At 38.5% G+C, this 25225-nt stretch overlaps 2 protein-coding genes across 4 annotated transcripts; one reads left to right on the top strand and one right to left on the bottom strand.

The window, feature by feature from the left end:
* Positions 1-7255: 7255 nt before the first annotated feature.
* On the top strand, positions 7256-10527 carry LOC111914844 (autophagy-related protein 3). 3 transcript variants are annotated; one of them, XM_023910551.3, is made up of 10 exons: positions 7256-7397; positions 7494-7702; positions 8621-8691; positions 8877-8993; positions 9076-9242; positions 9332-9417; positions 9517-9568; positions 9659-9724; positions 9903-10030; positions 10292-10527. In XM_023910551.3, exons 1-10 carry the CDS (start codon positions 7395-7397, stop codon positions 10386-10388), a joined length of 996 nt encoding a protein of 331 aa, XP_023766319.1. In that variant the 5' UTR covers positions 7256-7394; the 3' UTR covers positions 10389-10527. The 3 variants fall into 3 exon arrangements, with proteins under 3 accessions (XP_023766319.1, XP_042758319.1, XP_023766320.1); XM_042902385.2 differs by having other exon boundaries at positions 7270-7397; positions 7465-7702; XM_023910552.3 differs by having other exon boundaries at positions 7294-7702.
* Positions 10528-10766: 239 nt separating this feature from the next.
* On the bottom strand, positions 10767-14579 carry LOC111914845 (8-amino-7-oxononanoate synthase). Its single transcript, XM_023910553.3, has 11 exons — positions 14242-14579; positions 13738-13880; positions 13489-13596; positions 13087-13322; positions 12960-13001; positions 12669-12756; positions 12425-12558; positions 12242-12330; positions 12013-12163; positions 11846-11914; positions 10767-11209 (listed from the first exon to the last, which is right to left on the bottom strand). The coding sequence occupies exons 1-11, from the start codon at positions 14477-14479 to the stop codon at positions 11083-11085; spliced, it is 1425 nt and encodes a 474-aa protein (XP_023766321.1). The 5' UTR covers positions 14480-14579; the 3' UTR covers positions 10767-11082.
* Positions 14580-25225: the final 10646 nt, after the last annotated feature.

The following is a 25225-nucleotide window of genomic DNA, read 5'->3' as shown; positions in this document are numbered from 1 at the left end:
GATAGAGCGATATCTAGAGAAGATGAGACGCTAAAAATGAAAGTGTCTGCAACGCATACCGAAAGGGTACCAATGAAGCCGCCTTAGAGATCTAAACGAAAGTTTTAAATTTCGTTAAACCCAGAGCGTGCATAAAAAGAACGCCTAAATCTGACTTCGTATGAGGAAGTTATGATTTTCTGAAGTTTCGACTTAGCAGTATGCAACCCGAATACTCGATTTGAGACCGAACGGTTTTTAGCCAAAACAATCTAAATGAGAATCGAAGATCTCGTTAAATGTAGTGAAACGATAAAAATATAGGCGAAAACAGACGTCGGATGAAGAAGTTATTATTCATAACGGAGTTTTCCTGTCCCTACCTACTAAAAATAAATAATAAAAATAAAGTCAAAATTAGCCGATGGAGTCTAAACGAAAGTTGTTGAGCGTAGTCTCACCTACGCGTGGATATAAAGAACGTCGAAAACGGAGTTCATATGAAGAAGATATGAATTTTTGAAGTTTATTAAATAATTAATATATAAATTTAATTATTAAATCCGACATTATCCGAAGGGGAGTCACCGGACTTATCCGAAGTACGCCTAGCGTACAACGAAACATGACGACCCTCGCACTCGAGTTCTTCGGATGACACATGCAATGACGATTTCGGAGGAGTACGCCCCGCGTAAGGCAGTACGCCCAACGTACTGCAAGGCCTCAGCCTCCTATAAAAGGATTGCGAGGGCACCCGACTCCATTTGCCAAATTCTCTCATCTTTCTCCCGTTTTGCATCGTTTTGTGTGCCAGAAGTATCCCGAAGCCCCGATATCAATCCCGAGCCCCGAAGCAAGTTTTGAAGCCCCGAAGATCCCGAGAAGTGCATTTCCCGAGCCGAAGCTCTGCCCGCGAGGAGCCCGGTTTTTGTGAAGATCTTCCAGATCTACCGAAGAATACTACTTCTACAAGTCGTAGTGTTGTCCGGTCATCTTCTGATCAAGTGAGTGTGTAGTTACTTTCTTCTAACGCATAAATATGAAGTATTTTATACAAAATACATGTTATGTGTATAATTTTGTTGTTATGTGTGTGAATGTATATTCACTCTCTTCTATCTCATAGATCTGATTTATTTTCTATGAAATACGTGTTATGTGGGTGTGCCTCATCTGTTATGTGGAATATGTATTGAATGAGAATGCTATACAGGTTTTAAACTATGTATAAAAATATATTTTTTTATCTACTAATATGCTGGGTAGAACATGGGTAGATAGTTGGTGTGCAATAAACAGATGAGAGGCCTCGATGTTGTTGTTGATCTAGTTATTCAGCGGAGTATGGATAACGACCACAGACTCCTTCTAGATAGTCCTGTGGAACGCTAGCAGGTTCATAACCTGTAGGTGTTGTGAACGATGTGTTCACCGGTGTACTCTATGCCCCTCATGGTTGCCTTTAGGATATCTATTGTTGAGGAAACCCCTTAGCAGTAATGTCCGTCCCGATGAAAATCCTAGATTAGGTCCCTTAAGACAGATGTTGTTTTAGGGACGTAAAGTGAGGATAACGGGAATGGGTAATCGGGTTATTGTTGGTTGGTGAAATTAAATATAATTTATTTATTGTGGGTTGAAAACCCTATATGCTCACCAGGCTCCCAAGCCTGACCCACTCAGTTTTATTTGTATTACAGGAAGTGGCGCAAGGGCATAAGATGAATGAATCATCGAGTTGTTTTGTTTACAAGTCTGTATATGTATATATTTGTTGAATGACTTGTAATGTTATCGTTTATGCTTTATGGTGTGTATCGGAATGACATCCCGAGTTTTGATTATATAATGAAAATGCATCTCTTGATGAAATGCTTTGATAAATATTATTTTATCATATTTTGTTTTGGGAACAAATTCCGCAACTATTTTAAATCAAAAGGATTTACTCTGAAATTATTTTAAAAAGCATAAATGAAATCGGTCTTTTCTGGCCGAGATTTTGGCGATGTCACATCATGCTAGGTACAACTGATAACTTTATGCATCTAACGTCCAAAGGGAGTCCAAATCTGAAGTTACAACTTCAGATCTTGGCTTAAACACAAAAGCCCTTTCTTAGAATCCATGCAAAAAAGGGTTTTAGGTGGAAATGAGACAAGGAATAGCCTAATACCTTCAGGGAGTGCTTCACAAGAGTAGATCTTGAATCCCCATGAGTTCTTTGCTTCCTCTAGCTTGCTTCCTCAAGTGTTCCCTTCACCAAGTCCTTACTTCTAGCTTAAACTCACCAAAGATCACACACACACACACACGAATCAGAGTTTTGGAAGATGAGGAGCTGTAAAGGGAAAGTTAGGGGAGGCTAATGACCCCCTTTAAATAGGGCGCATGGCCCTGAATTTAGGGTTTCATCTGTCAGCATCTACTCATCGAGTTCCACCCTAGACTCGGCGAGTAGGTCATTAAACCAATCGGACTAACCCGCTACTACTCGACGAGTAGGGAAGCCAGCTCGTCGAGTAGGTCCTTCCAAAATTCAAACAAAGGCAATATTATTATTATTATTATTAGTACCCGAGGATCAGGGTGTTACAACTCTCCCCCACTTGAATTAGGCTTCGTCCTCGAAGCCTGCTGGTCCAAACAACTCCGGATAGAAACCTCGCATTTCATCTTCCGATTCCCAGGTCCATTCGGAACCCTTTCGGTGCTGCCATTGCACCTTTACCAGCTTCACTTCCTTATTATGGAGCTTCTTTGTCTTCTTGTCTAAAATTGCCACTGGTCTCTCGACATAATTAAGGCTCCCATCCAACTGAATGTCGTCCAAGGATATGACTGAGGACTCGTCGGCAACACACTTCCGAAGCTGGGACACATGGAAAGTGTTGTGAATCCGACTAAGCTCCTCTGGAAGCTCTAATCGATATGCCACCTTGCCCACCCGGGCTATGATCCTGAGTGAACCTATGAACCGAGGCCCCAATTTGCCCCTCTTGAGGAACCGAATAATCCCTTTCCAGGGTGACACCTTTAGTAAGACAAAGTCTCCCTCCTGAAATTCGAGATCTGATCGTCGTCGGTCCGCATAGCTCTTCTGACGGTTCTGCGCGAATCGCAACCGGTTGCGTACCTACTGAATCAATGTGGTGGTCTCGAGTACCACCTCTGTGCTTCCCAAAACCCGATGCCCAACTTCGTCCCAGCACACTGGGGTCCTGCACCTCTGCCCATATAACATCTCAAATGGTGCTCGGTCAATACTGGCATGATAGCTATTATTGTACGAAAACTATGTCGGTGGGAGATACGTATCCCAACTTTTCTCTGAAATCCAGTACACATGCCCTCAGCATATCCTCGAGTGTCTGGATCGTCCTCTCACTCTGGCCGTCAGTCTGGGGGTGATATGTCGTACTAAAGTGCAATTGGGTACCCAGTTCCTCGTGGAACTTCCTCCAAAACCTGGATGTAAACCGAACATCTCTGTCTGAAACCACTGATACCGGCACTCCGTGCCTAGCCACCACCTCTCGAACATAGATGTCTGCCAACTTCTCCGCATATATACTCTTAGAGATCGGAATGAAATGAGCACTCTTCGTCAGTCTATCCACGATCACCCATATGGCATCTACTCCCCTCGTTGTCCGTGGTAACTTAGTGATGAAATCCATAGTGATCTCTTCCCACTTCCACATGGGAATGGGTAATGGCTGAACCTTGCCATGAGGTCGCTGGTGCTTGGCCTTGACCTTCCTGCAGGTCAGACACCGCTCCACATACCCGACGATCTCTCGCTTCATGCAGGGCCACCAATAGCTCAGCCTCAAATCCATATACATTTTTGTTGCACCCGGATATATAGAAAAGTTGGACTTATGCGCCTCCTCTAACAGTCCCTGCCTCACTCCCCCTGACATCGGCACCCATACTCGGACACACTGCAAAAATAAACCACGACTATCATTAACAAACAAAGGATATTGTCCCTAAATTATTTCCAGTTTCTAGTTCTCTTTCTTCACCCCCTCGACCTAAGCCTCTCGAATCATGTCTATTAAGGGTGGACTTACCGTCACCCTCATACAAATACCCCTGGTTGGCGACCCCTTCGCCTTACGACTCAATGCATCGGCCACTACATTGACCTTCCCTGGATGGTATAGGATCTCGCAGTCATAGTCATTCAGCACGTCCAACCATCTCCTCTGTCGCATATTCAGGTTCTGTTGGTCCATCAAATACTTCAAACTCTTGTGATCGGTATACATAACAAATTTCACCACATACAAATAATGTCCCCAATTCTTGAGGGCAAACACCACTGCCCCCAATTCCAGATCATGCGTGGGGTAATTTGCCTCGTGAGGCTTCAACTGCCTCGAGGCATATGCGATCACGTGCCCGCTCTGCATCAGTATTGCACCCAACCCTGAAATCGATGCATCACAATATACCACAAAATCATCCAATCCCTCGGGCAGTACTAGGATTGGAGCCTCGCATAATCTCCGTCTCAGGGTCTCAAAAGCCATCCGCTGGTCCTCACCCCATCGAAACGCCACATTCTTCTTGGTCAAACGAGTCAATGGCACAAAAGTCTTGGAGAAATCTTGGATAAATCTCTGGTAATAACCCGCTAAGCCTAAGAAGCTACAAATCTCGGAGACATTCCTCGGTACTTCCCATCGCATCATAGCTTCCACCTTCGCTGGGTCAACCGAAATACCCTCTTGATTGATGACATGACCCAAAAACTGTACTTCCCGCAACCAAAATTCATACTTGGAGAACTTCGCATACAACTTCTCCGTCCTCAAGGTCTCCAACACTTCTCTTAAAATGCCGCTTGTGCTGTTCCCTGGTCTTAGAGTAGACCAAGATATCATCAATAAAAACAATAACCGACCGATCCAGCATTGGCCTGCACACTCGGTTCATGAGATCCATGAACGCGGCCGGAACATTGGTGAGCCCAAATGGCATCACCACGAACTCGTAATGCCCATAACGAGTCCTGAAAGCTGTCTTCGGTGCATCCTCATCCCGAATCCTCATTTGATGATACCTTGACCGAAGATTAATCTTAGAGAACCACGATGCCCCCTGAAGCTGATCAAACAAATCGTCAATCCTAGGCAAGGGATAGCGGTTCTTCAGCATAAGCTTATTCAGTTCTCTATAATCAATGCACATCCTGTGCGACCCGTCCTTTTTTTTCACGAAAAGGATCGGAGCTCCCCACGGAGAACTACTCGGACGAATGAACCCTCGGTCTAGTAGCTCTTGGAGCTGTGCAGACAATTTCTGAATCCCCACAAGTTCAGGGAGTGCTTCACAAGAGTGAATCTTGAATCCCCACGAGTTCTTTGCTTCCTAGAGCTTGCTTCCTCAAGTGTTCCCTTCACCAAGTCCTTCCTTCAAGCTTAAACTCACCAAATATCACACACACGAATCAGAGTTTTGGAAGATGAGGAGCTGTAAAGGGAAAGCTGGGGAAGGCTAATGACCCCCTTTAAATAGGGCGCATGGCCCTGAATTTAGGGTTTCATCTGCCAGCATCTACTCGTCGAGTTCCACCCTGGACTCGACGAGTAGGTCATTAAACCAATCGGACTAACCCACTACTACTCGACGAGTAGGGAAGCCAACTCGTCGAGTAGGTCCTTCCAAAACTCAAACAAAGGCAATATTATTATTATTATTATTATTATTATTATTATTATTATTATTACCTGAGGATCAGGGTGTTACATGCTTCTGGTAGCAAAGGGAAGAGCTCGGGATGACTGCATTGCACACACCATGATGTTTTAGCATGGGATGTTTACTCTGATGTTTTGTTATGGATATTTTGTTTTATAAACATGATTGTGATGTTTTGGATACTTGACTTATGTTTTGACGAGAGGTTTTGATAACCATGGTTTTATTTAATAATTAAAAATGAAAATTTTGGGACCATATTTTATGTATGTTACACTGTACGTGGTATATTAGGAAACTCACTAAGCTTTGTGTTTACGGTTGTTGATTTATATGTGGCAGGTACGTCTGATGATTGTAGAAAAACGAATGTCTGATTGTACACACTCACTGGGGGATTTACTACCGGGACATTTTATGAACTCTGATATTTTATGAAATTGGTTGTTTGGATAATTATGTGGTTGATAACTTGGTTTGTAAAACTTATTTTGGTAAATTAAAATGAAATTTTTGGTATGAGATTTGAGCTGTTAAATGGCAAAAGACGTAATGTAGAAGCAAATGATCCCCATCTACATTACGAACGTTTAACTACCTCCCAAAACATGTGTTCCAGAACAAAGTCTTGCATTCGGGTCTGTCTCTGAATTTCGCAAGAATTTGCCTGTCAATTTTGGGTTTAAACGGGATGTAATCGATGCATCAAAAACCATGTTGTGCTGCACAAATAAAAATGATGTTATCACTTCATTTCGGAATGGAAATGACCAATATTTCGGACCTGTTTCGGATGAGTTCATCGTGTTTCGGAACAGTTCCTCGCGTTTAGAAAGGCTTTCAGAATGAGCTTTTAAGATCCGAAACACGAAATTTCGATGTAAATCAACAATACCTAAACATCTAAACTACTTTTTTAGTTGATCCTACAACAACGACATCTTTAATTTAAACTCCGGAATATTTTCAGTTCATTCCGAAGGTATTCTACGAATTTCGGAACAGTAGCAATAGAAGAATAGACACCTGAAACAAACAATGAAACTATAGAGAAAACGATGAACGTACCCGTAAAATAATGGGGTCGTAGTGCTCTTCTTCCATGACGGAGTTGCATGTCAACATCGTACTTGCGTGTTGGAGATCGTAATGACGATCATAATCAAAAGTCGAAAGATCTGGAACCACGTGTCGGAATTGGAATCGGAAGTTGGAGCAAGATCCGGAATAAAGGCGAATGTCCAAAAGTTTTGAAATTCAAATTTCTGATCCGGAACTCAAACGGGGGTCGCTGGTCAGGAATTGGAATTCTAGACTCACGGTAATGGGCCGGCCCATTCGAAAAATTGTCCGAAATATGTTTCGGAATGCTCTGTTCCGAAATAAACGGTCAATTTATATAAAAAAAAATTTATATTTGTAAAAAACACCAAAAAAAAAAAAAAAAAAAAGGGAGGGGGGGGGGGGGGGGGGGGTTTAAATTATTCGATTTCCCTAGCTATCCCTAAATATTCGAGTGATTAGTTTATATATAAAAACAATGTCAACATAAAACACAACACTATCTACAAATTGTATATATCTGTTGATAATAATGTTAATATTGACAGTCATCTAATACCTCGGCCTACTGTTTCGACTCCCATCACATAAAGTTACCTCGTGATCGCTCCACGTTGCTTCCCGTCTTCGTGATTGTAATGGTTAGCGTAAACTCACTTTACTACGCATATCCAAAACCTTAAAATGGTTTACTGATTTTATTATCAGGGTTTGTGATCTGATTATTCATCGATCAGCTTTCGTTACTCGGTTGGATTCCTATCGTATTCTGTGGTCAATCGGAGATGGTTTTATCGCAAAAGCTCCACGAGGCGTTCAAAGGTACGGTAGAGAGGATCACAAACCCTAGGACTGTATCTGCTTTCAAAGAGAAAGGTGTACTTAGCGTTAATGAATTCGTCATCGCCGGAGACAATCTCGTTTCCAAATGTCCTACTTGGTCATGGTAAATTCGCTTTCCCTTTCATTGAATAATTTATCTATGATTAAACGCAGTCCCTCGAGTATTAATGTTATAACTATATATCATCTGGCAGTCAAACATATGGGATTTGAGTCATGATTAATGTTTTTAGAAGGTATATTGATATCGATGGGGAAAAAAGTAATTTTCCTAGAATATGGGGTTCTATTAGCGCTTACTGACAGTGAAAGGCAACCTTATAGCTTCATTATTGTATCCATGCTGTTAATTAGAAACCAAATAAGCTAACTGCTCAAAGTCCTTATGATAAAGTTTTAATGATATAAAGGTAGATGATATCAGGAGCCATGGGATCTGAATGAGGGATGAATCTTCTGAACTGTTTGAGAGCTGGAAGATTGGGAAATCTATAGTCCTATGGCTCATGCTAGCCCAATTAACAACTAATGAAAAAAGTGAATACCATATACAGAAAGGTTATGCTCAGGACCATACTAGATCTATGCTTATTTATATTAGCAATCGGCTTCTGTTCATCATCCTCATTGAACATAGTTACCTGATAAACAATGTTCTCGCCTCCCAAATATATGAGTCACTCTTTCCTTTGGTGGCCTGTTATGTTTAGACTATATAAATAACTTCATTTCTTACTCTCATCAACCAAAATTTTGACACTGCATAATGGTTTATCTGGAAGGAAAACGTCTATTATTGCTCTTAAAGTGATTCTGATTTCTTCAACGATAGGTGTGTGTATTCTGTACATTGGGAATGAGTTATTATCATCACATTTATAAGTCCATGTGTCAATCCTTTTATATGTATGGTTCAATCATGTTGATAGTACGAAGAACATGTTCTCCTTTGTTGATGCTATTTATATATATCAATCTATGTACATTCTTTACCTCACGAGGCTTCTATTTTGTTTGTCAGGGAATCAGGTGATCCAAATAAGAGGAAGTCATATTTGCCATCTGATAAACAGTTTTTGATCACTAGAAATGGTAAAACAGTGCTTCCTCTTGAATTCACAGATGTTTTGTGCATTATCCTTGTATCGTAAATATATTGTTAATTTTTCCTGAATTCTGATAGTGAACATTAACAGTCTTTTCCTTTTCAAATCTTAATGTAATTACAAGTTTGATTATGTAAACAACACCTATGTTTAACATGAACTTCATTTCAGTTCCTTGTTTGCGAAGAGTTGCATCAATACAAGAAGAATATGAAGCTGCTGGAGGTGAAATATTGCTTGATGATGAAGAGAATGATGGGTGGTTGGCTACCCATGGGCAACCAAAAGGTATGTAGTCATCTAGAGATCTTTAATATGAAATATGAATTTTGTTTGGGTTTTGATTTTGGAGTTTTGAGTATCTGTATAGATACCAAAAGTGATGAGGAGGAACTTGTTCCTTGTATGGAAACCCTAGAAATAAGCAAGAAGAAGAACATCCAGTCAATTTCTTCATATTTTGGCACCCAGGAGGAAGAAGACATCCCAGATATGGAAGAGTTTGAAGAAGCTGACAACCTTATTGAGTCGGATCCTGTAAGATACACTTGTGTTTTGCTGTTTTTAATTGTTGTATTAAAACCCAAATAAGATAGTATAATATATTATACATTGCAATATTTCAGGCAACTCTTCAGCCTACATATCTGGTTGCACACGAGCCTGATGATGAGAATATTCTACGAACTCGAACTTATGATGTGAGCATCACGTAAGTTCTTCAACTGTATCTATTCTGTTTTATAGTTGGATTTTAATATATCAATTTTTCATTTACATGATCTGATGTTTTCCTCTCCTTTTTCGCCAGGTATGATAAATATTACCAAACTCCTCGTGTTTGGCTTACTGGATATGATGAGGTTAGAAACATCCGCAAACTTCAACTTAATTAATTAATTATTCTGTGCAAAATACAAGTATTGAAACTTTGCCAATTTTTATATTTACAGTCAAGGATGCTTCTTGAGGCAGAGTTAGTCCTTGAAGATGTCAGTCAAGATCATGCTCGCAAAACGGTAAGCAGTACATGTTTGTTGGCTATATGCAAGAAATACCAACATACTTTCATTTCTTTGTATTGCTGTGAAAAGTGCATTTATTTGGATGGGAAGAAATAAAAGTAGGATGGTATAGTAATGAAATCAATGGAGGTTTTTGCAGCTTATGATATGAGTGATGATGAATTAATTGCAGGTAACTATTGAAGACCATCCTCATTTGCCTGGGAAACATGCATCTGTACATCCATGCAAACATGCGGCTGTGATGAAGAAACTAATCGAACCCCTAATTGCCGGAGGACTTGAACCACAAGTTGACAAGTAATTTTCTTTTTCAACCAAACTCATACTTATTATCAAATCACCAAATAACCTCTTTTTCTAAATTCAGACCTAAAAACAACACATGGATAGATACAGAAAAAATACCTTGTATATTGGGTTGGTTATCAAAGAAGCCACTGGGTGGAATAATTTTGCCAAAAAAAAAAACATCACTTTAAAATGACTTGGCACTTAATTATTATTTTTAAAGTTATCAGAATTTCTGAAATTAATGGGAAAATGTGTTATGTGTTGCAGGTACCTTTTTTTGTTCCTGAAATTCGTGGCTACTGTTATTCCAACCATTGAATATGATTACACCATGGATTTTGACTTGGGGAGCTCCAGTACCTGATTTATGATTGGTGTCTTTTGTTGGTTCATTGTAAATATTTCCTTTGCAAAAAAACAACCTACTGAATTAACTCCTCAACTGTATCTGTTACTGTGTAAATTGCTGGAAACACTTGTTTTATTTATCTGTTTGTTTGCAACTGTTTGGAAATTCTGTGGTAACAGGCGAGAACTTATTTTGCATTTTGTCACATCTTGGTCTAGTACAAAATACACTACAAACTTGTTCTGTTATGTTTTGTCCAGTTGTCCTAACCTACTGCCTTAACAAACATCTTATTCATTTTAGTTATCTAACTATAAATATCAATTTCACAATCACCTGGATTTCATTTTCGACATGCAATTCAATGAAATGAATCACTACAAAGCTCAAAGCGAACATAAACCTAATTGTGTCATTCCAAATTTGATTTAAATTCACACAAATTTTTCGATCCAAAATGGATGTGTACTCACTCTTTTAACCTGCTATCATACCCATACCCATATGCATAATACAGCCCAAAACAATCTAATATAAATTGCTTCCAAGACAACAAATTATGAGAGAAGGCACACAAATACTAGTTAGAGTTTGTTGGTGAGATGTTGGAAACACCCATTTGGATGCAAAACATGACAGAGTATTTGTGATGGTTTTTCACAAGATTGTTATATTACTTTCCAATTTCCTTATATGCAGCCATCACATGCTAGAGTTTTGGTGTGGCATTTGTGTAGAAATATCCGCTCTCTCTTAAACTTATGCATTGGGATAATGCAGATGTGAGTTTTCTTATATCATTTCTAGTATGTGCTGCACTCAGAGTGATCCGCAGCCTGCAAGTTTATAAACAAAACATTATTTGATATAGTAGTAGTAAAAGCACCAGAGACAATAGAAAAGACTATGACCCTATTTCATTTTTTCTTGTTTGGATAAATGATTTTGAAAAATACTTGAGAAATCGGAGCTCACTTGAATAATGGAAGGAAAAAACGAGAACAAATTTTTAAAAAAGATAGGACTTAATGGAGAAAGATTCTTTTTTCTTGACTTCCCCTCTATTAAATTGTTCTTTCCGCACAAAGTAAAAAAGAAACACTCATATATAGCTCACCAGATTAGGGCTGTTTTCCCTTTGGCTTAATCCGGATAGAATGACTTAATATGTTAAGCCAAAAAAAGTTAGGAAAATCCTGGCTTAATGTATTCAGACCTATTTGACATTCTTTTTTCCTACCACACCAAAATTGGTGAATTTTGTTAATTTTGGAATGGAAGGGTAAAATGGTCATTTAGCCACATTCAGACAGTTGTTCAGTCTAGAAAAACAAAAACAGACCTTATGTATGCAGCATTTTTTTTTCGAGACAAACATCATTACCCATTCAGCTACTTACACATACATGAGTTAATGGGACAAAAAAAGTAAAAAACAACCCAATATACAATGTAAAAAAGAAGCAAGAAACCTGCATAAGTTAGGTGGAACAGTCGGGGGCCTGATTGCAGTTATATGAAATCCACATTTCAGCATGTGCCTGTATTATTCAAAAACAATCATGAAAAACTAAACACAAAACATTGGTAACAAAAAGCTTTGAATCATAGAACAAAGATAAAGAAAAGAAAAAGAAACCGGCTTGCTTGCAGAGCTTGGTCTTCACTCCCAACTATAAGAGAAATGATGTGACTTGTGATGGGAATCCCAGTAAGACTACGAAAGTCTTGCACCCGATTCCAAATAGCTTTTCTACGCCATGTCTCCTTCTTTGCCACCACCACAGCAGCTAAGTAATCACCATTTATTATTAGTATATCAACCAATACGTATTTAACTTTTAAGGCCAAAACATAATGTAATTTACCATGTGCAGCTGCAATGATGGGTACAGGGGTAGAAGTTGAAAATATAAAAGCACGTCCCCTTGATTGTATCAGCTGCTTCCACTTTTTGCTGTTATATGTATATATTTACCAATTCAGAGCACAATGTTGTAATAGAAAGAAAAGAAAGTAGGATGCTGTATAAGGATTAAGGAGACAAGAACCTGCAAGCAATGAAACCACCATGGCAACCCACAGCTTTACTAAGAGTGCCAATGCATATATCAACATCATCTGAACACCCAAACTCCTCTGGTACACCCCCACCACTCTTCCCACAAACAAGTGTTCCATGAGCCTACAGATCAAAACAAAAAAGTCTGAATCTGATGAATATGAATATAACAGTAGAAGATATTATATAAATAAGCACGATAATTTATACATTACTAAAAAATCAAGACTTACATCATCAACCACCAATAAAAAATTATGCTTCTTGCGAAGCTTGGAAAGCTGGACCATTGGTGCAAAGTCTCCATCCATACTAAACAAGCTGATAAAAGTCATAAAAACACATCTCCTTAATACACCTATCATATACACAGATGCAAGCCAATAGTTACAATTTAAACACTACACACATATGATATTCAACATAACCAATCACATCACATCACATAACTACATGCATTGGGCTAGAGATTAAGACTGATGTCAATGGGATATTTGGAAAGTACAAAGCTATATTTGGCTTACCTGTCAGTCACAACAACTTTTTTCCTCATCATGCAATTCGATCTGCAACATATGAAAATGTCTAGCCTTATGACACGCTTAAGAATAATTCATCAATCGAAACCCGACTTAGAAATATGAAACCTACAGTAATACATTAAGGTGGGCCATGTCACAATGCCTATAGATAAAAACCTGCACAATTTCTTGCTTCTCTGCAAGCCGAATACCATCAATTATTGATGCATGATTTAAAGCATCAGAAAATATGGCAACACCTTCCTTCAAATGAGTTTTGTTTATATCTGAGAGAGAGCCGACATATCCAACTACTGTCATGAAAGCCATATTGGCTGAAAACCCTGTGGGACACAGAAGGCAGTCCTGCAGTAACCATAAATATGACATCATCAGCTTCCAATCAGTAATTATGGAATTGTTTCTCATATGGTTGCATCTTTTAATAGATGGAAAACTGATTTTGAATAACAAGATTACCACAAAACAATTATGCTATAGAAAGAGTGAGTTAAGACTTAAGAGTTAAGACCTCTTTATTCTTTGATTCTGCCAAACATGATTCCAATAATCTGTGATAAGTTGTATAACCACAGATTAGAGCAGAACCTCTTGGTCCCATCCCATGTTCTTGAACTGCCTATTTATAGAAAGATATCATGCAATGTTATCACAAACTAGAAGCACTAGTACCAAAAGTTAGGTAAATAAGGAAAGATAAAAGGGTTTGATTAAGCTGGTATGTAATCCAAGATAAAATGAGTTAACATCAAACACCTACCTTTGTGGCAGCCTTGGCAACCATTGGATGTGAACTTAGCCCCAAGTAATCATTTCCAGAGAATAGAAGTAGCTTTCTCAATTGCTTAGAGAATGACCCTGATTCACCTTCAAGATCTGCATTGTCACATGTAAGGTCATCACCTGTGAAATTCATCATCAAACATTAGACATCGCTTCAATTCTAAACTGAATCATTAACAATTTAATATCATCCAAACTATGCATCAAGTATCGTGTGACTTGTGTTCAACCAAACCGTTAATCAATCAATCAATACATGACACTCTGCAAGCACCACAAAATATAGAATTTAGGTGCATGTCGAGTGTCGACATTTAATCATTCATATGACCTTGAAAATTATCATCATAAAAAATGTGCATGAAGTTTCCATATCCATGCTCAGAAAGGAAAAAAGGAAAAAATAATAACAAAAGAATTACAAAATTCACATTGCACATAGATCGGAAGTGCTAAAACTTGAAGGGTGGGAAAATCGTACCAGAACTGGGAACATCTAGGAGCCACCTGTTAAATGTAGACTCTGCAATCTCTATCTCAACAGAAGCTCTATCCCATTGGCGAATATCGTCGAACACCTTGAAGGCATGGTCAATTTTGGGTTTAATTTCGAAGGGGTAACTAGAGTAGTGAATGGGTCTTAGAGACCGCAAGACTTTCATAGACTCTAGTTTCGAAAGTGCTAGCTCTACCCATTCGTCCCAAGAGGACATCTCCATCCTCGAACAAAATGTGGAGATGCTTTCGACTTTCTAGTCCTCCAGATTCAGCTAAAGACACTTCCGTTTATGAGTTTATCATTGGGTTTGCTATAACTTGTAGCGTGTTTGGGAAGGGTTAATGTCGTGAAAAGAAATTTAATAATGCATGACTTGTTTATTTATTTTTTTAATTATATATAATAGGTTACAAATTTTATTTCTGTATTTTTATTACAATAGTGCATTTCAATCGAACAATACTCATCACGAAAATCTCCGTGGTGGTTTATATGGCTACGGTCGTTGTCCATGCACATCATCTCAAACGATCGTGGTCAAGCGTGGTCCTGGTCCATGGTAGTCTGATCAACGAGCAACAACGACGAATGAGAGAATCCCTCTCTCTCTCTCTCTCTCTCTCTCTCTCTCTCTTCGTGGTCATGATAGGTATACCAAAGTTAGTTTGTGGTTCATGATCGTTGTACGTCCGATGTACTACGGATGACCTAAGATGAATACCACATCATTTGGCGTGTGAGATAATTGTTAAGACCCCGTGCAAGGCTTATGGCCCGCGACTGTTTATTCTTTTTTAATTTGTTTAATTTAGTATTAAATTATATATAAAAAAATATTTAAAAATATATAAAAAACCATGGTTTTTAATTCCTTATAAATAGAGCATAATATTGATATATTATTTATACATATTTGAATGTTAAGAAAACGAGGGGAGTGACAGGCGACCATTTCCTAGGGTGAAGGAAAAATGGTGTGCCAAGGAGTTGACAGACAAAAAATAAAAGTTAGTAAGAGAGTACATCTACTAGCCTAAGATATCAAAGTGGACGTAATGGCAACACCATATTCACCTAAATGAACAAGTTCTTTGATATCAAATGTCATAATCAAGTACGCTTTAGATTCAATATCAATTTACATGATTGCAATATACCCTAATGATGTAACGAGAACATGAAAAAATGGTGCAAATCATTACCTTATGATTCTTTCTAAATGGTTTTCCATATTTTGGGCCTGTTCAGGTGGACTTGACTGGACTTTGGTTTCGATCTTATGATTGCTTGACAGGGAATTAAAAAGAATGTACGATGTTGTCGCATTAGTTCTTCGTTGATGGCGTAGATATTTAGCTTCTTTTCATAAATGTCTTGATGTCTTCTCGACTTATGAGTTTAGTTCAAAAGATGTAAATGTACAATGAGATCTTGACATAAAAAAGTTAGAATTCCTGAATCCAGGCAACGACGCCAATTTGTTGGGTGTCGAGAACAACAAATGAAAGGTGTACAAATTTTTCGCTCACACTCTCACAATGGTTTGCAATAGTGGCAAGTAAGATCGTCTCCACAAGGATTCAAATTAAACAATAATATGTACAAGTCCAATCAGAATGTGAGGAGTTCTTCGATAATACTTAAATTATACATGAAGTAAACATGCAAATATATGAAAGAAGAGAATCAAATGAGAAAGATTCAGCTTTAAGTTTATTACACTTGGCACAATCATTATCGTGGGTGATGTAAGAATTTGACTTTATGGGTCAAGTTTGTACTAGGTATTAACATGTTATAATACAATGGTACTTGCAAAGTGTTTAGTCAAACAAGTTTTTCAACTAAATCTAATCTAACTAATTAATTTCAAACAAGTTCTTCGAGATTAACTAAAAGATTGCATTAAGAAATCAAGTTTCTTAACAACCTTCACATTTTCTCACAACTTTAGAACATTCTAAACGTGCAATAAATGTTATGATGTAAGTTGAAATTCACAAACACCACTTGTTATTAAATAAAACTTATAAAACTATTAAGTATTCCAAAAAATTTACTAATAACTAATTATAAAGAACCTAATATAAATGGTCAATTCAAGTTAAGTACATAAACAGGTATTAAATGAAAAGATCAAATATGCATTAAGAAAAACAACTTAAAATCAAGGACCTATGGTTTTAGCTAGCCACATATCATAACTAACACTATAAACACAATAAAAAAATAGCATAAAAAGTACCTACTAATTGTGATTACAAATCAAAGTTATGGAAAAAGTTGTAATTCTTTGCTCAAGTACGTTCACTTGTAATGATGAGGTACTTCTAATTTTGACCCTATAATTAAATTATATTGTATTTTGGTCCCTAAGTGTAACATCCATGAAATTTTAGAAAATTTAAACTTTTCAAAACAACCCTTTTCTATGGAAGTGTTTACAAAACCCATTGTTTCCAAAACATTATTTTAAATCAGAATTGTTCTCAACATAGTTTTCAAAACTTTGTCATTATCAGAGTATCCCAGAAATCATAAGTCTAAAAACGCGAGGATGTGTACGGTCACGCCTTCACCCTTACAAGATCCGCCGAAGTACCTGAAACCATAAACCAAAATTGTAAGCACGAAGCTTAGTGAGCTCCCCTAAAGTACTAACACACAAACGGATAACATATACAAATAACAACATGCATACAGAGGCTTCAGCATGTCTGGACCTCCTCATTGGGCCTTCAGCCTATCTGGACCACTCACAAAACCTTCAGCATGTCTGGACCGCCTCACCGGACCTTCAGCTTGACTGGTACGCCCCACTGACCTTCAGTCTATCTGGGACGCCCTAGGTCTGTTGGCCTTCAGTACAAAGCAGGTCCGTCTCAACCCAACCACACATAGCCATGTCGACATATACATAACATATAAGCATACATATAATATATCGATATAAGTATTATCGGGTTTGTTGACTGGCAACACAAAGCAGTATAGTCTCAACCCAACCACACTACATCAACATATGCAATTGGTAAACATATAGCCAGAACTGATAACAGGCAGATCACTAAGCATAACATCATCCTATCTACCAGGATACCGATCTAACAGATCATAACATCATAGCAACATACTTAATATCAACAATCTAAGGAATGCATGGCCGTATATATTCAGATGTGACATAGTCACCCAGATAGATGATTCCACTCTAGAACCACAACCAGACGAGGAACAAGTAAGAGAGCTTGGATCAAGAGTCATCAGTCTATCCTACATGGCTATATACAATCCCTAAGGCATCCCTCTACTAACATATAACCAAAACTAGTGGGTCGGAATTAGTGCCTTCGACCCACGGGTACAGTAAGGAGAAACTCACCTCGAATACTAATGTTCACTACAAGAATCCTTAGTTGCTGCCTCGACGACACCTACGATCTATCATATCAAAATAACACCCAAATAGCAATTGAGTTTCATTTTAAGGCCCACCATCCATACTTGGGGTAAAATGGACATTTTACCCCTGACCCAACATGAACTAAAAATTCCATTAACCAAAAGGTCTAAAACCAAAAGATCCACAAAGGCCCACTAATGGCCCAATTTTCCAAATTGGGCCCAACCCCATATGGGTCTTATCATAAGCCTATAATTTTCTTAATTATACTTCTGACTACTCAAGTACCTCCTTATAACAACTTGGTCAAAGACAGGGTCAAAAGTCAAGGTCAACGGCCTGAGTTGACCCAACTCGCCGAGTTTCCCTTCAACTCACCTTGTTCCTCTATCAATCTGCAAAGTCGGGGAAAAACCGAGCTAACTCGCTGAGTTTATCCATGAACTCGCCGAGTTCGCCATAAACCCACAACTTAATACATTAAGCCGACATTAATGACTCAAAGAGCTTCACAACTCAAATCTCGACCAATTATGAGATCTAGAAGGGTAAAGTTTCAAACTTTACCCCTAGGAACCACCAAAATGGGTCCAAGCCCCAAACCCTAGACTTAAAAGGATGCGATGTTAGCAATTAAACACTTAATACTCAAAGACAAAGCCCCAAATTGCAGATATGATACCCTAGAGCTGGAAGACAATGTAAAGTTTCCAACTTTACGCTCACATATGACTATAAGAGGCTCGAATGCTCAAAAAGGGCTTAATAAGGGACTTAAAGAATGCATAAACCCCTTAAATCCATAAAGTTGGCACCTTTATGCCAAAAGATTCCATGAAAAACCCCAGATCTGAAAGAATAGGACTTTGGGGCGTCCTAATCCCAACATCCATCTAACCCATGACTCAAACATAACAATTAACACAAAAAGAAAGATCTAAACATCTAGCCATCAAGATAAGAACTTGATACCTCAAACTCCTTGCAAAATGGGTAATGCTTATGGATCCAAGGCCTCTCATCCAAGCTTAGAAACTTCAAGATCTTCTAACTCCTTCACAATGCACAAAATGGACACCAAACTTCCTTCCAAGGCTCAAATGCTTGACAATGAAGGCTATAACTAGATTTAGGGTTTTGATAACAGTGAAGGTTGATAAGGAAGCCAGCCAAAGGAACTTAAGGTCTTTAAATAGGGTGCAACATCCTAGAAATTAGGGTTTCCTTCCCAGCCATCAACTCGCCGAGTTAAGGCATCTCAACTCGTCAAGTTGGTTCATTAAACCCTCGTGATTCTTCCATCTTGAACAAGTCGAGTTGGTCCCTCCATGTAACACCCGGGTTTCAGGGCTAAGCATTTTTAGACAATGTAATAGTCTAGGTCAACTATTGTAACTCTTTTTGAAGTAATAAAGATGAAATATTTGAGTATTATGTGAATTATGTGAATTTTTATGCTTATTATGTATTTATAAATATTTAATAAATAAAAGATAAAAATAAGCATCAAAATTAAAGTGTGAGATAAGCCCTATATATCTACATAAATTTTTAGAATATGTCTCAAGATTTCCGTACATATAAAGAACGCCGAAATCCGAGTTATAACGAAGAAGTTATGGCCCGTCGAAGTTTTACGACAAAACCAGCACGGCACCGGGAAGCGTAAATAGTGAATTTATGATAGAACGAGATTTAGCCTTAGCAATCTAAAAGAAAGTTGTAGAATATGTTAAACTAAGAGCGTCGATAAAAAGAACGCCCAAATCTGATTTCGTATGAGGAAGTTATGATTTTTCTAAGATTCGGCTTAACAGTGCACGACCCGAAACTCGAATTTTAGTTCGAGCGGTTTTTGGCTTACACGGCCTAAATGATAGTTTAAGATCTAATTAATAGGAACTCAACGGAAAATGATGGACGAAAACGGAGTCCGTATGAAGAAGTTACGAATTCTTCGCGGTCATTTAACAGTCTAAACGCCTCCTACTGTTAAATTTAAGATCGGTCGAGAATTATCCGATAGAGTCTAAATGAAAGTTGTAGATATTGTTTTTACCTACGCGTGGATATAAAGAACGTCGAAAACGGAGTTTGTATGCGAAAGTTATGAATTTTTGAAAATCGGCTGATTTTCACCCTGTGTGCGATGCCATGTGTCAGCACCAGGCTGCGCCTGGCTGTAGCCAGCCTAGCTCACGACGTGAATATTAAAAATTCACAACGTGAACCTTCCTCCAGCCCCTATAAATAAGTGGTGAGGCCTCCATTCATTCCTCACACCTCCCCTTACTTCTCTTTCTCTCTAGAACTTCTCTCTAGCCCCGAAACCCCCCGAAACACCCCGAAAAGCCTAGGGAACCTCCCTAGCACGAGGCGGAAGCCCCGGAGTGCCCAACGGCTCCGAGAAGAAGCCCCTTTCGGCTCGGGAAAGCTGCTCCAGCGGCGCCCGGTTTTGAGAAAAAAAAACCCGCTGTAAGTAAGCTACGCCTACGCTATTTTAAATATAGCTTTTAAATAATTATAGTAATGTTATTAGGTCCCTTAAAATAATTAATTCGGCTATTATTATGATTTATATAGAGCGTTGTTTAACGCTTATATAATAATAATAATAATAGATTGACTATTAATTAGTCACGATTAACGTTAGACTAAACCCTAGTGATACTGATACGAGGTTTTGTCGAGGGAAAAATTGTTTTGAGATAACGAAGTGTTGTCCGAGTACCGAGTCACCACCTAATCAAGTGAGTGCATAGTTATTATTAGCTTACACATAGATATGAAGTATTTTATATAAATTACGTGCTATGTGTGCATATTATCTGAATACTTGCTATCTATGCTGGATGAACATTGTTATACATGTTTTCAATAATTTAAATTGTATATGTATTTTATATCTACGAAAATTTTGGGGTAAAACATGGTTAGATGAAATAGGTGATGTGTGATAAAATGATGAGAGGCCTCGATGTTGATGTTGTTGATTCTGTCATCTAGCAGAGTATGGATGACGACCACGGACTCTTCTAGACAGTCCAGTGGAACACTATCAGACTCGCAACCTGTAGGTGTTTGTGAACGATGTGTTCACCGGTGTACTCCATCCCCCACATGGTTGCCTTTAGGACATTTATTGCTGAGGAATCCCCTTAGCAATAGTGTCTATCCCGATAATGATCCTTAGGCTAGGTCCCTTATGATAGGTGTTTAGGGACGTAAAGTGAGGATAACGGGAATGGGTAATTGGGTTATTGTTGATTGATGAAATTAATAAACTTATTTATTGTGGGTTGAAAACCCTATGTGCTCACCAGGCTCCCCAGCCTGACCCACTCAGTTTCTTGTATTACAGGTAGTGGCGCATGAGCATAGATGTGATGTTTTGGGATGAGGGATTACATATATAGGCCTGTAGATACGAAATAATGTAGTAAGGCTTATATTGTACTGTTTATGCTTTTGATCTGTATCAAACATGACATCCCAAGTCTTTTAATGAAATACATTTCCTTGGAAATGCTTTTGATAAATCTTTATCATATTTTGTTTTGGGACAAATTCCGCAACACTTTTATTTAAAATGTTACTATGATTTTCAAACAAAGCATAAACAAAATCTGTCTTTTCTGGCCGTGAAAATGGGGATGTCACAGTTGGTATCAGAGCATTAGTTTAAGCGAACTAGGAATTTGTAGGATTTCTAAACTTAAACTTAGAATGTTAAGCGATGATTGTGAGGTGTGAGCACTAGCTTATTTTAGGAATTATGCCTAAAATGCTTTTATGTGCTAAATGCTTTGTACCTGACATGCTATTATTTGTTCGGATCTATGGTTTGTTGCCGACCGGATCTGGAAACCTTATGTGTTTAGGATTCTAAACGTACGACTACGATATTAGAACTAGCATGTAAACGTTTTGGAGTGATAAGGAAGATTTAAACGTCTATCCTAAATAAATATCTAAATTCACCTTATTCGCTTCAGGTACATTTCTTTTAAATGGTTTGCCTGCAAATATACTATTTGATTCCGGAGCCAACTACTGTCACACCCCAAAACCGGAACGGCGGAAACGTTCTGGGGTGGATGACGTCATGTCAAGTATCACAACACATGCATTATAGTAATCAAAGTACAACAAAACGTTGCATTAATAGTAATAGTTTTACATGGTTACATTAATACATCAAAGTATACAAACAAATATAATAAGTACAACATGGTACTAAGCCATCTTCATCAACAACTCCTGGGATGTACCTGTCTAATGCTAACCTGAGAATACAAGTTATTTAAAAAAGCGAGTATCATCATTTTTGCAAATGCTAGTGAGTTCATAAGCATTTAGTGACGTTTTCATTCAAATAACTTTAATAAAGGTAGTAGTTTAAGAGATTTCAGTGTATCAGAGTCCTTTCCAGAAAATCCTATATTTTCTTTAATAAAAGCAGCCTTCTACCAAGACTGGTCAGTGTTATGTGGTAAAAAGTTATTTTCCCTAAATTGCTATCATTATCAAAATACTGAATTTGATTATCGAGGAAAGCAAATGACATCAGGGAATAACATATGCCTCAGCAGTGAGGACTGCTGACTAAGGCAAGGAATCATAGACTCCAGGAGAGTATCGAACAAACGACACGCCTGGTTCAGTCTAACAAATAGAGACTCAGACCCCAGAAGGTACCAAATGAAAGGTACAACTTGTAAGGTCTAAAACAGTGAATAACAGACCCCAGACAGTATCAAATGAAAGATACGTCTCGTAAGGTCAAAAACAGAGAAAGCAGACCCCAGACAGTATCAAATGAAAGATACGTCTTGTAAGGTCAAAACAGAGGAGACAGACCCCATACAGTATCAAATGAAAGATACGTCTTGTAAGGTCAAAACAGAGGGGACAAACCCCAGACAATATCAAATGAAAGATACGTCTTGTAAGGTCAAAACAGTGTGACTCTAAAAATGAGTTACCAGCATACAGTGTAAATTGTTGGCGAAATACCGTTACCTTAAAGCCAATGAATTATAAGGTAACCCGGGATACTCGTAACCATACTGACTAGAGTACCAGACGCCCTACAAGCGTCTAAAATGTGACATTTGTCACCCGTTGGCTTGGTAGGCCGGGACTGTAGCTAGCAGTCGGGGTGCGGGTTTGTCAATCCCGTATAGATCTATACACACAATGTCCGCTCTCCCTACAGGAGACTTTGGTTACCAACTAGACGACGGAGAAGGTCGTGTCCTGAAGATGCATCCCAAATAGTGGGTAGAGACTTCCAACTAGTGGGTTTCTAATGTAAGTGCTGAACTAGAGGTAGAGACTCTTAACTGAATTGACTGAAGTAAACCCGTATGTCTATGCTTGTGTACATAATATATAACTAATGAATCAAACGACCTTCGGATGGACATCCGATCCCACCAGACCACATCTCAACGAAGAAAAGGAAATAGGGCGGACAAGCCCTCCTAAGTCCTTCAATCATTATTTATATGCATCTATACAAGCACAAACATACATCTAACTACGCTTGAGTGTGTATCAAGTGGTATCATACAGTGAAGTATAAGTGTACAGTGGAACATCCGAGTCGTGAAGTATAAGCGTACAGTGGAACATCCGAGTCGTGAAGTATAAGTGTACAGTGGAACATCCGAGTCGTGAAGTATAAGTGTACAGAGTGGGATAATCGAATCATGAAGTATAAGTGTACCAAGTGTAAGTGTATCATGAAGTGGAAACGACGATAAGTGAAGTAAGAGCGTCTATCAAGTATAAGTGACTACAAGTATAAGCGAAATAGAGACAATACCAAGGATAAATGCATCACAAAGTGAAAGTGTTATCGAGTAGGAGTTTAAAAATAAGTATAAGTGAAGCAACAGTAACTAACAAGTAAAAGTATACATGAAAACTTGGAAAAACCTTTATACTCGGGAAAATCGCATTTGTATTCTTTGGTAAAATAAGTGTGAAAACCTTTAGAAATTCTTTGGGAATCTTTCATAAATCAGTTTGAAAATGGAACTTTGATAAAGCAATAAAAGTAAGAACTTGAACAAGTGAAAACCCTTTTTTTGAAAGCCATTTATAGTGTCCTACTCGGTAAAACAGTGCACAGTGGTAAAATCTTGTGCATGCGGGTTATCAATCACATGTGATTGATATGATAACTGGCATGTTTAACTTGTATTCCCCCCTATAAAACATGTAAAAACATTTAAAAGGTTCATTCAGGGGTATGAACTCACCTGGTGTAAGTAGGTCCGACGAAGGCGCCGGTTGGGTGCTCGGTGTCACGCAAGGACTCGAACACACACAATGACCTAATTAACATATGATAACATATGTTCACATACAATTAGTATATTTAATACTAATTAAACAAATATACGCGCTCACAGGAGCAGAAAACACTTTGGATAAGTGTTTGGGTGTCCCGGGTAGCGTCTAAAGGTGTATGGCTTAGGAATGGAGTTTATTATCCGAGAGTAAACTCCCAAAGTTGTGTTTACGGCCCAGGGACATCTCACCATGATTTTACGGCCATAAACTCATGGTGAGGGTATCTAGTGTGTTTTAAGGCTTCTACTTGTTCATGAGATTATTCTAAGCACTTTTCCAAAAAGGCATGAGTGGGTTTAAGGCTTCTAAGGGCATTATATTGGAGTTTATGGCCTAGGGACAACTCCTAAGGGAGTTTATGGCCGTAAACTCTCATCCCTTGAGTTTTGTGAAATTTCAAGCCCTTATATCACTTCTAGTAATTTATTCAAGGATATAGGGGTGTTTGGGGTTCCAAAAGGGGTCTCCTTTAGAGTTTATGGTCCAAATGACCAACCCTTGAGAGTTTACGGCCGTAAGCTCTATGGCTTGGCCGTGAACTCTCATACACCCACCAATCTTTGAGTTTTAAGCCCTTAAATCCTTCCTAGCATTTTATAGAAATAGTCTAAGGTCATTTGGGGGCAAAAACCACACTTTGGGCATGTTTTGGGGTGTTTGCGGCCTTGGTATAAACCTGGGCCGTAAACTCCTTTCCCCCCTTCATTTTGATGTGTTTAATTGATCCAAACCCCAAATACTAAGTCCCTAAATTATGTATGAAGCCTAAGGGTGTTTTGGGAGTGTTTTTGGGGCATTTTGACAAGGTTTTGAGGGGTTTACGGCCTAAGCATGTGCTTGGGCCGTAAACTCTCTTTTATGCCCTAAATCATTGTGTTTTGATGATTAAACACTCCTAGGCAATTCCCTTAATTTATTTCCAAGCCTATAGGGACAAGTTTGGGGTCTTTTGGCCTTGTTTAAGGGGTTTACGGCCTAAGAAGGAGCTTAGGCCGTAAACTCCATTCTAACAGCTTCTAAGTCCGAATTTTGGGCTATAAACATGAATCAATATGTTTAGAATAAGTTAGGGTAAGCGGACTTACAATTTGGAAGCGTTTGGTTGCGGATTCGGGGCGAAAACGAGTCTAGAGAGAGAGTATAGAGAGAGAGGGTGGAAAAGCTCCAAATGGAGTTTACTCCCCTTTATATATGGGTGGG

Source organism: Lactuca sativa, chromosome 5 (assembly GCF_002870075.4).
Source record: "Lactuca sativa cultivar Salinas chromosome 5, Lsat_Salinas_v11, whole genome shotgun sequence".
Lineage (NCBI taxonomy): Eukaryota > Viridiplantae > Streptophyta > Magnoliopsida > Asterales > Asteraceae > Lactuca > Lactuca sativa.
The sequence above is the reverse complement of the archived record's forward strand: the minus strand, read 5'-3'. Positions and strand labels throughout refer to the sequence as shown.